Here is a 13,247-nt window from a genome sequence, read left to right on the forward strand (position 1 = left end):
CTGTCCGTGGTGCTGCCGCGTCTCTTGGCGGGGGCGTCAGCGCTCAGGCTGGGGCGGGGCTGGGAGCGGCAGAGGTTTCCCCATCCACCGACACCCTCAGCGGTGCCCCTGCCTCTGAGGATGAGCTAGTTTGCCCCTACCACCTGTCTGTCAGTTCCACCACCCCATGTAGGAAAGGAGAACAGGGGCCAAATGAGTATTTGGGGGGTATCCAGTATCCCTCAGGGCTAGGGCAACCATGGGGCTAGGTTTGCCTGGGACACTCCTCATTTACAGCTGTGGTCCTGATGTGATTGTTAGTGTCTCTGCTCACTTTCAGAAGAGTCTTAATTGGATGATAAATTATTCGCTTCCCAGCAATAAGGCTTTGCTCTAAAGACCTCTTCTCTCCGCTTCTCTGCTCTGCCCCTGAGGGTTCTGTAGCCACATGGGTGTGAAAGTGCAGTGTCTGTGTTTGTGGGTGGGGACATTGTCCTTCCTGTGCTTAGGCTGAGTTGGAATAAGGATTTGGGAGCCCCGGGCCCCTTGGGATCCTGCTGCAACCCAGACCCTCCCCAGAGGAACCAGCCCTCTTCTCCACCAGTCCAAATTTTGCTTTCCATTCAAGCTGTACTCTTGTTCAGGCCTGGGCTTCCTTTGCCCTCCTGCATCTCTGGCTGCACAGGCCTCTCCTTGGTCTCGATGTCAGGGGGTGGTAGGGCCTCCAGTTTGGCCATCTGTGTATTCATGACATTTTCTCTTAGTTCTACTTTTACCTGCTGATTTTCCCTCCTTCAGCAGATTATCTTTTCCTCCTACCCCTATTCTTACCCTGTCTTCACTCTGTACCCTAATCTGGGCATTTTCCTTCATTATGGGGAACACACCCAAATCCTGCCCACCCACACTGCTCTCTTGAACTCCAGGGAATCTGCCCAACGCCTCCATATGGGAGTTGCAATATTATCTCAGACTTATCATTTCTAAAACGGGAACTCAGTTTTTCCCTCTAGGACCTCAGACTCTGCTGATGGCATCCGTCAGCTCCCACCCTTCCTGTAAATCATGTTGGATTATGTTTTTTTTTCCATTTCCCTAACTTTGTCCCATCACTAATTCTAGGCAATCCCCTCAAGCCGTCCCATGACTCCCTCACCGCTTTCCTCTCTCCACCAGCACTATCTGAAGCAGTGCAGACCTTCTTACCTGCCTCCTGACTGCTCTTCCTGCTGTCAGGCTTTCTTCTGATTCTGTACTGTGTCTGATTGATCTCTGTAAAATGTTACATCTAAGCCATGTCAGATTTCACTCCCTTCAGGATTAAAGCCAAGCTTCTTAGCCCTGCATTGAGAGCCCTTCATTGGCTATTCCAAGCCTACCTTTCCAGCCCTCTCTTCCACAATGGCACCTGCCTCCTGCTCCAGCTGCATTGCTCTGTTCACCAGCCCCTCAACATGCCATTCTTTCTCTGGACCTTCCCAGCTAATTCCCACCTCTTTCCTGCCACCTCTGTCTCTCCAAATCCCACCCATCTTTTGAAGTGCTCTGCAGTGAACTTCTCCATGATGCCTTCTCTGGTCTCCCCATCCTGAAGTGGTCACTCTTTCTGCAGAACAGCCAGAGTATTTTATCTTTTCCTTTCAGTGCTTTGGGTGGTCTGTAGACCAGCTGCATGGATATCACCTGGGAGCTTGTTAGAAATGCAGAATCTCAGGCTCCACCTTCCTGTGCCCTGTGGAGTCAGAATCTGCATTTCAATGAGATCCCTAGGTTATATTTCTGTGCACATTTAAGTCTGAGAAGCACTGGATGGTGTGTTCATTGAGGGCAGCATCTTGCTTCTGTTTGGAAGTGGCCTTCAGCCAGGGTGTTTCCTAGTGGTGTTCTCAAGTGCCAAGCCTAGCAGCCTTTGTCAGGTGACAGCTGCCACATCTGGCCAGGTTCCATAAGCTATGAGAGGGGGTGGCTGATGTAAATGGCTGGAAAGCATGTGCACTCTGCCTGGATGCTTCCACCTGGAATCTATGCCCCACAAGGTGGCAGAGCTGAAGCTCTATAAATCTGAATCTGGGAAGCACTCTAGTGACAGGAGGAATCAATTAATCAATAAATCAATAATCAATTGGAGGAGGAGGAATCAATTAATCAATTACTCAATAAAAAGGAGGAATCAATTATCAATTAATCAATAAAAAGACAGTCATCAAGCGTAGGACAGAACTGTTCTCTGTCCACAACACACACATTGGTGGAAATTTTATTTTAATGTATGTTTTGAAAAGAAAAATACGTATTTTAGCTTTTTCTTTATGACACCGTTAATAGTTTCTAAAGTAGTAACTTTAGAAAACACAGTATGTCACATGAAGAAAATAAAAATGATTCACCATTCTACTACCCAGCTATATCACTATTTTAGATCACTGTTCATTCATTCAACAAATATTTACAGAGCCCTACTATGTGCTAAGCACTGGGGATTGAGGGTGAAAATGGCATGGTTCCTATTTTCAAGCAGCTCATAGCCGGGGGCGGGGTTTGGGAGACTGAAGGAGTTAGGACCGGGGGTATATTTGTTTCCCAGGACAGCTGTAACAAAGTATCACAATCAAGGTGGCCTAAAACAACAGACGTTTATTCTGTCACAATTCTGGAGGCTGGAAGTCTGAAATCAAGGTGTCAGTAGGTGTCAGTTGGTTCCTTCTGAGGGAGGATGTTTCCTGGCTCTCTCCTGGCTTCCAGGGACAGCAGGCAATCCTTGGGGTTCCTTCACTTGTATCACCTCAATCTCTGCCTTTATTGTCACATGCCCTTCCCTCTCCATTCTATCTCTGTCTCCACACGGCCATCTTCATATAAAGACACCAGTCATATTGGGTTAGGGACCCACCCTACTTCAGTATGACCTCAGCTTAATGAATCACATCACATCCAAATGAGGTCATATTCTGAGGTACCAGGGGTTAGGATTTTAACGTGTCTTTGTTGGGGAGGACACAGTTCAACCCATAAGAGGCAAGGACAATACTGGGTCTGGAGGAGCATGCCAGGGGGACTACCTTGTCTGGAAAGACTCCTAGGACATGACATTCAGAGTGGGACTGAGCACTAAGTAGGGATTATCCAGCAAAGTTGGCACGACAGACAGATACTGGGTCCTCGGAGTGTGAGGGTGAGGGTGGGCTGGAGGAGAGCATTCCAGGCTGGCAGGGGACAAAGTGGCACTTTTGAGGAGGGAAAGAATATAAGTGTAGGGTGGAGGGTATAGCTCAGTGGTAGAGCGTGTGCTTAGCATGCAGGAGGTCCTGGGTTCAATCCCCAGTACCTCAAATAAAAAAGTAGTAATAATAATAACAAAAAGAATGTAAGTGCAGCCGGAGTGCAGAGGAGGGGTGGGAGTACGAGGTGGCAGGGTCACTTCACTCGTGGGCCTCGTGAGGGGCTTTTACTTTCTCCTGAAGGGAGTGGAGAGCTACCGGAGGCTGTCACGCAGGAGTGATTCATTCTGCTTTGTGAGCCGTCTCCTCACAAGACTGAGCTGTCTGAAGGCTGTGTTGTTCCTCTGTGAACCCAGTTCTGCAGGAAGACACATGGTCATGTCCTCAGGAGCCCCCTGGCTGAGAGAAGACACACGGCAACCCACCTAAGGAAGGAAGGCCTGGCCATCTCCCAGCAGCCCTTAGTCCAAGTAGGGAAGACAAGACTTGCCCTCAGGAACCTTGTTCTGAAAGGAAGACTGGGCTGTCCCAGCTCTAGGTCTGCTTCACCTTGGGTGTCCTGAGTCCTTGGAGTCTGGGGGACTCAACTTGGGCCTGGCCACCTGACCCCCTGTGCTGCTGTGAGGACTATGAGAATGTGTCCGGGGCAACTGCATGACCTCTGTGTGTCCCTGAGGCCAGAGGCCCCAATGCTGGGGGAGACCGGGGCTGAGTCTTGTAGGGGCTGGGTCCTCAGCACCCTGCTCCCCTCAAGAGATGTCTGGATATTGCCTTCGTATCAGGACGCAGCCTATTTGGTGCTCAATCCATCCCTTACCACACCCTCAGAGGGCTGCCCCTTTACCATGTGATGGGAGAGCCCCTCCCCTGCCCCCAACCCAAAGCTGCCTGTGCCCCTTGCCTGGGCTGGGTGGGCCAGGCTGGGTGGAGCAGAAGTGGGTCAGCTCAGTAGCCATGGCAACAGCAGCTGCTCCCTGCCAGCCTTCTCATCTCCTCACTACAAACCTCATGATGAGATCCTTTGTCCAAACTGTGGGGATGGAAGCCAGGAGGGTGAGATTGGGGGCCAGAGTGTGTATGAATGTGTGTGTGCAAGCTCACTCAAGTGCCTGCTCAGAGCTGGTGTGGGTGCCTGGCCAAGGGACTGCACAGATCTGGGTAAGACATTTCCTGCCTTCCTGCCCACTGAAGGGATGGGGCTCTTTCCATCTCTCTGAGCTGGACAGGGGCCAGGGTGTGTGAGTGTGTGTGGGTGTGAGTCTGCGAACCCCTGTGACTGTCAGTGTGGCTGCTTCTGTGTGCTTTTGTGTGGGTGAGTGTCTCGGGGGTTTGTGCATATCTGTGTACACATGTGATCATGTCTTTGTGTATCATTTGTGTGGATCTTCATGGTGTGTGATCACACATTTGAAATTCGATACCCCGTGTCTCTCCTTGTGTGTAGTGAGTGTGCGAGCCTGGTTTGGGGGAGACAAAAGTCACACAACCAGGAGAGCTGGCAAAGTGCTCCCCACTCAGGCTGAGTGTGCTCCCTAGGCCCAGAGGGAGCTGCACCACACACAGGCCCTGTCACCCACCTGCTTCTCCCTGAGCAGGGAGAGGAAAGGCTAGAAACAAGGGACCCCTCCCCAGTGGATGCAGGTAAAAAATACGTCTTACTTCATGAGCTAGTTCTCATTAGTTGTTGAGGCAGCACTGTGTTAAGAGGGATTCTAAGGTTAAGTCTGGCCTCTGACCTGAGCACAGATTGGCACCGGCGACGTGGTGGGCAGCTCTGGTGCTGGACGATGGTTGGAGCAGGGGTCTCAAATGCCAGATCCAACATCCACTGAGGGGCGAGGAGCTGAGATGCTGGCAAAGAAGCGCACAGCCTCACATGCCAGCTCCCACCTCAACTGAGAAGTGCAGGGACCCAGATCCCACACTGATCCTGGGCTCTGGGGGGAAGCACTTGGGGCTGGAGTGGGAGGTGATCCTCTTGGCCTTCCCATGAAGTGGTTGCACCTGGCGTGCAATCTAGACTAATAAGCACTAACACATGTGAAGTCCTTTCCCGTTTACAAAGGCACATTATGAATAGTAATAATATAATTGCCCAGCTGAGCATTTAGCATGTACCAATCCTTATTTTTGCAATATTTCATCTAAGAATCCTAAAGCAGGTATTATTATCTCCACTTTAGGGATGAGCAGCTGTAGGCTCAGGGCGTTTGTTAAGGAAATTGCCCTGTGTCATACAGCTTGTAAGTGGCAGATCTAGGTTTTGAACTAAGTCTGTCTGCCTCCAAAGCCTGTGCTTTTAATCACTGTGTTTTCCTGCTGCTTGTTATCTCATCTGATCCCCAGTCCAGGCTGGAGAGCCGGGTTGGGTCCAGGTGGTATGTAGACTCCTTTCATAGAAGAAGAGATGGAGGTTCAGAGATGCTGAATGACCTTCTCAGGTTTACACGCTGGGGGTGGACCCAGAAGTTGGAAAGGTGGACCCACCCCCTGACAGCCCCTCCACACACACACAATCCTGACTGCTGGTCGTGTCACAGTGTTTGGGGAGGGACATAAACCCCCTTGGTCAGGAGGAGGACAGAGGAAGGAAAAATAGGGTCTGAAGCTCCTTAGCAATTGGACCTGGATGAGTCCCTTGGCTTCAGTACCAGCAATTTGACATTAAAGTGCTTAAAGGCAGATTAGGGGGCCCAGGAGTCTGGACAGTTTTACAAAGGAGGAAACAGCATCAGAGAGTTTAAATGATTTGCCCAAGGTCACACAACTATCTCCAAAGTCTGTCTTTTTACTCCATGAGCTACTGGAAGCCCTGGAGGACAAATGTCTTCTCTAGCCCTTCCCCTAAGCTCCCCTCTTTCCTTCCAGACTCTTATCACATCACTTCCTCCTGGGATCTACCCTGATTGTCTTCACCTCCTTCCTTCTTGAAAACTGGTGTTTCAGCAGAAGTTAACAGAAGGCTTGTGTAAATGCCCTAAGGGCGTGCTGTTGGGAGGGGTACAGCCCCCTGTGATGGGAACACCACGCTCAGATTCATCAGTTTGGTGAGTTTGGATTTTCTTCCAGATGAGAGGTGGGTAGGAAGCACCTGACAGGTGATGTGGGACCTGGGAGTTAGGAGTCTTGGGTTGGAGCTCTGGTTTTGTCAGCAACTTTCTATGTGGCCCTGGGTGTGTCTCTTTCCCATTCTGAGCCTTGATTTCCTCCTCTGCAAAATAAAAGGCTCAGGTTGGAATAGGGAAGCAAATCAGTTTTACCTCATGAGCTGGTTCTAATCAGTTGCTGCTGCAGCTCTGTGTTAAGAGGGATTCTAAGGTTAAAAAATCTGGCCCCAATGAGAGAATGAGATGGATTAGTGATGTCTGCTGTGGATGGAGGATTGGAAGGGGTGGTAAGAACCTTAATAATTTGCCGTCCCTTCCAGCCTAACAGTCTGTCACCCTATGACATTCCTTGGTCATTTCTGTTGAAGGGATGAGTAGCTAGATTCATCTTGGGCTTTTGATTAGTCTCATTGACTCTCAAAAAAAGGCTCATTACTTGGTTAGATACATGGTCAAAGGGACCACAGGGCCCAGGGTGGCCAGGCAGAGCCCAGAGTCCTGCTGTTGTCAGGATCCAGGAGAGGGTTTGGGGAGCCCTTAGGGTACTGAGATCCCAGAGTAGAGGCCAAACACTGAGGGCCAGAAAGAAAACACTAGGCTCTTTCCTTGGGGAGCTCAGAAGGTACCAGTGGCATGGAGCTTGGCAGGAGTGGGAACCAGCAGCCTTCCTCTTTGGAGGGCTTGTCCAAGCTGCATCCATAGATGCTACTGTAGCAAATAGATAGGAGTCAGCAGGGAGAGCTGCAGGATGAGGTTCCTGTGACCCAGCGAGATCATGGAGGGTTTTCTTCTGCCAGGAGCCATGACCTGGGCTGGGAAAGGGACAGTCTGCTCAGAGGCAGGGAATTGTTGAGGTGACTTTCGTAGAAATTCATTTAGCAGTCCTGTAGAACCACCAGTATGTGAAGTGCTGTGTTCTGTGTCCTGCCAGCCCCTCACCGTTCAGCTCCCATCTCTGCCTGCAGCCCCTTTCCCACCCCTGTGGTCTGATGGCTCGAGGTGGGGGCTTGTTGTGAGTAGAACATCCCTTCTTATAGGGGCCAGGTGGTCGGCTCTGGCTGGCTCTCCATCTTGCCCCTCTTGAGCTAGACTGGCTGCCAACTGGAGCCCTAGTTCTGAGCCTGCTGCTGCAGTCTGTGTTTGTGCCCTGCTCTCCCAGTCAGAAGGACTTTAGAGGTCCCCTCATCTGACCCCTTCACTTGACACACAGATGAGGAACCAAGGCTCAGAGACAGTCACACAGAAAAATCTGTGTACAATCTAACCCCACCTCCTGATTCTGAACTCTCCCAGGCTGCCCTTCCCAGGGCTTGGGACCAGGCCCTAAGACCCTGGGTCCAGTTCTTTGGGTCTGACTCCTCCTGTCCCCGTGGGGGTGGCCTGCCTGTCTAGACCCCCTCCCAGGCCCCCTGGGTGATCCCCAGGTGGTTAAAGATGAGAACATGGCCCTGAAAGGTACAGAGTCCTGGATGTCCATCTGCTTGTCAGTTCCATCCATTATTCATGAGGAAACATGAGCCCTGGGGTTGGCCGGGTCAGGAATCTTGTCCCTTGCCCTCTTCCCTTCTTTCCCCCTGGGAGCAGTGTTCTTGAGCTTCCTGTCGGTGGCACCAGGGAAGCACTTGTTTCTCCAGCTGTGGTCTGAGTGGCATCTCTGCCGCCCCTCAGTGCTCACGCCAGCCGTGGGAACCTGGGCCAGAGGCGGTTTACTCACCTTAGATACTTTGCTTGCAGTTTTCTCAAAGAGCTCAGAGACCCAGGGCAAAGCCTGAGCGGGAGGGATGGGCCCCCCTCTTTGGGTGAGCTCTGGGTTGAAGGGGTGGGGGCTGAGCGTGTCTGTCTCTTTGTGGAAACAGGAGTCCAGGCCTGGCCACTTCTTAGCTGAGTAGGATGGGTGAGACCTTGACTTCTCCGAGACTCGGTTTTCTCATCTGTGACACAGAGATAACAACACACCTAACAGAAATACTTTAAGGAGAAAGTTAGTCTTACTCCATAGCCAGTTCAAGGTATCAGATAAGCCCTCTCCCACCGTTCACCAGAAGACCATGCAGATACCCACAAAACATACCAACTGGCGCTAGAATTGGAAACTAAAGAGGTCATCATAGGCCCAGGTCCGGAGGGACTTTCCATTGGCTGCGAGGTTGATGGGGGATGGATGGAGAAATATGATCTGAGACTCTGCACACGTCACAGGGCCAGTGAGAACAGCCCAGACAGCTGCAAAGAAGGCAAGACGTGGCTTTAACTCATCTCCACTGTCAGCCCACATTTGCCAGGCCGGCGGGAGCCATGCTGACCGGGAGCCCAGGCAGCCATTCTCAGCTATCTGAGGACTGTCTTCCTGGTCAGCTGGAGTGGTGCCTTCCCTTCCCACTCCCACTTCCCCTCCCCTTTCTGTGTCCTTCTGAAAAGTCAGATTCCCTCAGGGTGACAGGGTCCTGAGCCCTGGGATGAGGAGTTGCCTTGGGGAAAACGCTGGGGGCCAGGACAGAGCTGGGAAGGGCCAGGCACAGAGCCTGCCCACAGCGGATCTTTCTGGTGCTCTGCCTGGGCTTCGGGCTTCCAGCCAAGTTGTAGAGGCCAACAGCAGGAGATCCCACCTCTGCAAAAAACAGAGCCATAGGCACCTGCTGTCCCGTTCCCCTAGAGTGGCACCCGGTGCTGCCAACCTGGCTTCTTGGACTCTTTAATCAAAACAAATTGATAAGAAGCCAGATGAGGAATTCAGGCAAGGCTTATTGGGACTCCTGCTGCAGCCTGAGGGAGGGAGACAAGTAACAGGTTCCCTTGTTCACTGCCTGCTTGGGGGCAAGCTCATCCCTTAAATGGGGTGAAGGTAGGGACAGATCCACGAGTTGAGTCCGAGGGATGGCTTAGGTGGTCTGCCCACCCCTTGGTGGTGCTGTGTACAGAGATCATGCACAGTGCCCTGCTTTTTGCTCCCCAACACCTCAAAAGTGGCAGTTGGATTTTTGGTCTTTCTGTATCTTGTTCATAATTTGCCCCAACTGTGCATGCATGTAGTTATTTTTAGTCCCTTAGAGTTTCTTTTTTTTCTGTTGTTCCAGGAGACATTTGTCCAGGGCAAGCACTGCAGCAAAGGGTCCCAGGTCCCAGCCTGTCACACGAGCACCCTCTGTCCTCTTCTCTAGCACTGGTCGGAACTGCCATTAAATATTTAATTGCATAATTAGTTTTTCACTGTTTCTCCTCCTGGTGGACTGCAGGCTCTGGGAGGGCAGGATGAAGTCAGCCTGGCTCACTACTGTATCATTGGCACTCAGCATAGTCCTTGGAATTTTAGGGGCTTACATTTTTTTTAAATTTTTTCTTAATTTTATACTCAGAGAAAAAAAATATTTTTCCAATGTATATTATTAAATAAAATGATGACCCTTAGCATGAATATAAGTAATAGTTAAAACTTGGGATCACTTGTGATCATTTTGTAATGTACAGAACTATCAAATCACTGTGTTGTATACCTGGATCTAACATAGTGTTGTAGGTCATTTATACTTCAGTTTTAAAAAATGAATGGATAAAGTTTTTTAATTGCTTTGATTATTTTAGGACAGAATCTTGCCAGTTTCTGTAAGAAAGTCTGTTAGAATATTGATTGGGATTGCACTGAATCTATAGATCAATTTAGGGATAACTGACTTTTGTTTTTGTTTTTCAATCTTTTTTATTGAAATATAGTTGATGTACAGTATTATATAAGTTACAGATCTACAGTGTGGTAATTCACAATTTTTAAAGGTTATACTCCATTTATAGTTATTATACAGTATCAGCTGTATTCCCTTTAAATATTTGTTGAATGAAGCATTAGAGAGTAAATTTGTATACTTTGGAAAGGAACTTAGCAATATGTTCCAAGAATCAGAAAAATGTTTATGCCCTCGGTATTAGGTAGGATGCTTTTGGATGTAACAGAGAACCCTGATTCAGACTTCTTAAGCAATGGAAAACACATTGTCTCATGTAACTGGAAGGCCAGAGAAGGCTGGCTGCAGGGTGGCCTGAGTTCCCTTGTGTTTCTGTGCCGTTCTGCCCTCAGCAGCACTGGTTTCATTCTAGACTAGGCCCTTTGTTGGGAGAGGGGTGAGGAAGGGAAGACAGAGATGGAGGGAGAGACACCCACTGCTCTTGTAAGCATGGAGTCCACATCTTCCCCTTAAGTCACATTGGGCCAACTTAGTCATATGCCTAACCTTGGACTAGTAAGATTTACCAAGGTGAATGCCATTCACTGGTTTAAACAAATCAGGACCTGCCTCTAGAACAAAGGATGAGGTGGTATTTGGACAAAACCAGCACTCTGTCAGGAAGCAGGCTCCGGGGAGAAGGCTAGCAGCAGTATTCACACTCACTAGCCCAGCCTCTCCACTTCTAGGAGTCAGTCCTAAGGAAATAAGCAGATAAAAATCAGTGTAGAAAGATATTTATTGCAGCATTGTTTAAAAGACAGGAGAGAGAGAGGAGAAAGTTGGACTTACCTGAGGGGTAACTATTGAAATATTTAAGTCAATTATACTGCCTCCATACAATGGAACATTATGGTACATTTAAACATTTCTGCAAAGGGTTAATGACGTTGGGAAATTCTTGTAATATAGCATTAAAGCAAAAATACCAGGATATAAAATTGTATTTGCAGTACAAGTTCAGTTATTTTTTTAATGTGTAGAAAAGAGACTGGGAGGAAATAGGTTAAAATGTCTAGAGTGGCTGCCTCTTGGCAGTGCAATTAAGGGTGATTTTTCTTGCTTCTTTACGCTTTTCTGTCCCACCCCCTTCAAGCAGGAAGACCCCTTCCACAGTCTGTTCAGGCTGGAGCCAGTTTTGTTCTCCCTGTTCTCATTATTGGCTATGCAAACAGCAGTCACACTTACTGAATATTTACTCTGTGCCTACACTGTTCCAGGCACTCCCACCTGCACTATCTAACTTAATCCTTGCAACAATCCCATGAGGTAAGTGCTTTTATTTCTCGTTTTGCTGAGGTGGTCACTGAAACCCCAAGATGTTCAGTCTTGAAGTCACACGGTGAGTGTGGAGAGGCCTTTGGAATTCAAGAGTGGGTCACATGGCTGCCCAGCCTCCATCTTCACTGCTAAACCAGGTCACTTGTCCGGCAGCCATGTGCTAATGAGAATAGTCAGTCCTGTTCATTGAGCCAGACTCTCTGCACACCCCCAGCATTGATTTGTTCATTTAATCCTCACCACCTCAGAGAGGCTGAGCGCCTTCCCCAAAGTCACACAGCTAGGAAGCGGTGGGGCCGCGGTAGAGTGGCCTAGGGTCTGATGTAGGACCCCTTTGTCTCTTCCCCTCCCCCACAGGGTTGCCTGAAGCCCTGCCACCCTGTGGACCATGTTTAACGGGGAGCCAGGTCCAGACTCGGCTGCGGCCTCCAGGAACGTGGTGCGGAGCTCCAGCATCAGTGGCGAAATCTGCGGATCCCAGCAGGCTGGGGACGGGACCGGGACCACCACTGCCAAGAAGCGGCGCAGCAGCCTTGGGGCCAAGATGGTGGCCATCGTGGGCCTAACCCAGTGGAGCAAGAGCACACTTCAGCTCCCACAAGCTGGTGAGGAGCATGGGGCACCCAGGCTGGGGTGGGGCACCTCGCAGTGACAGGGCACCCAGGGACTGTCCTCGTGGGTATGCTCCCCCACGCCCACAACACTTATGTTGCACTTACCGCATACCAGGTGCCATTCTGGGTCCAGTCTGTGTCCTAACTCACTGAATCCTCATGTAACTCTTCGAGGCAGGTACTGAAGCACAGAGAAGAGAAGCAAGATGCCCCAAACTACACACCTGGAAGTGGTGGGATCTGAGTTCAAACTCCAGCAGTTAGGCTTCTGAGTTCATGCTCCCAATCTTTATACTCTGCTGCCTTTATGCACAGACTTACACACTAATTAGCAATTATTCAGTAAACCACCATCGTGTTCCTGGCACTGTCCTTAGGTGACACCACAACTTCATAGACGCACATACCCACAAGATTCAGTCTCACCTGTAATCTCCAAGTTTCCTAAGGACAAATAGCCACACACATGTGTTACAAAGCCACAAGAGAGACATATACACATAAAGACACATGGCTTGCATGGTCATGTAAATAGCATGCTCGGTTGCTCTGGAAAGCTACCCCTGCTGCCAGGAGAGCACAGGACATTCGTTCATGCTGCACACGGTCACATATAAAACCAGTCATGCAAACCATACATAGTCCTCTGAATACAGATGCTCAGACTCAGGTCACAGAAGCACAGTTACATGCACACTCAGTGGCCTGTGGTGACAGAAACATGTCACACATACGCATGCACATACCTCACAAGCCACATTCACACACTACCCTAACAGCTACAGCCTGGTAAATACATTATACTTTCTCAGACACCTGGTTATAGAATCACACTGATGTTCAGACTGGTGGGTGACCCATCTGGTCACACACAGTCTCACCTGGAGCTCACATCACAGAGAAGCCAGTCTTCCCCACCAAGACCTGCTCACTTTGTGGCATCAGCCCAGACACCAGCTGGTTTTGTTTTAAAATCTCTTCCTGCTTATTTTGCTCAGAGTAACAACTTCCCTAAGAAACCTTCAAATAGGCAGCTGGATGGGGGTGGTGAGGGGGTGGGGGCGCCGGAGGATCCGGGGAGAAAGCTCATCAAGACTCCCAGTTGGGGTGGGGGTGGGGGACATTTCCAGACCTTAAAATAGATTTTTACAAAGCCCTCCACAGGAGCATGTGGGATGGTCTTTTCCAGCAATCAAGCTGTGATGTGGTTTCTGGCTCAGAGAAATGCTAGATGGGGAGGGGGCTTGAGATTATTAGTGCCCCAGGGTAAGCACGGCCTCTGTGAATATGCTAGACACTAGGGAGTCAGGGCGATGGGATCTGGGAATCCGG

General features: G+C 49.8%; 1 protein-coding gene across 3 annotated transcripts in view; it reads left to right on the forward strand.

Moving 5' to 3' along the window:
* Positions 1-13,247, forward strand: part of RIMS3 (regulating synaptic membrane exocytosis 3) — a 46,725-nt gene that overhangs the window by 16,879 nt on the left and 16,599 nt on the right. For 2 of the 3 annotated variants that reach the window (XM_074376730.1, XM_074376729.1), the window contains exon 2: positions 11,659-11,906. In XM_074376730.1, coding sequence (XP_074232831.1) covers positions 11,690-11,906 — 217 coding nt within the window. In that variant the 5' untranslated portion in view covers positions 11,659-11,689. Of the gene's footprint in view, positions 1-6,065; positions 6,245-11,658; positions 11,907-13,247 lie in introns of all 3 variants that reach the window. The other variant, XM_074376728.1, reaches the window with a different exon arrangement.

The sequence above is a fragment of the Camelus bactrianus genome, chromosome 13 (assembly GCF_048773025.1).
Source record: "Camelus bactrianus isolate YW-2024 breed Bactrian camel chromosome 13, ASM4877302v1, whole genome shotgun sequence".
Lineage (NCBI taxonomy): Eukaryota > Metazoa > Chordata > Mammalia > Artiodactyla > Camelidae > Camelus > Camelus bactrianus.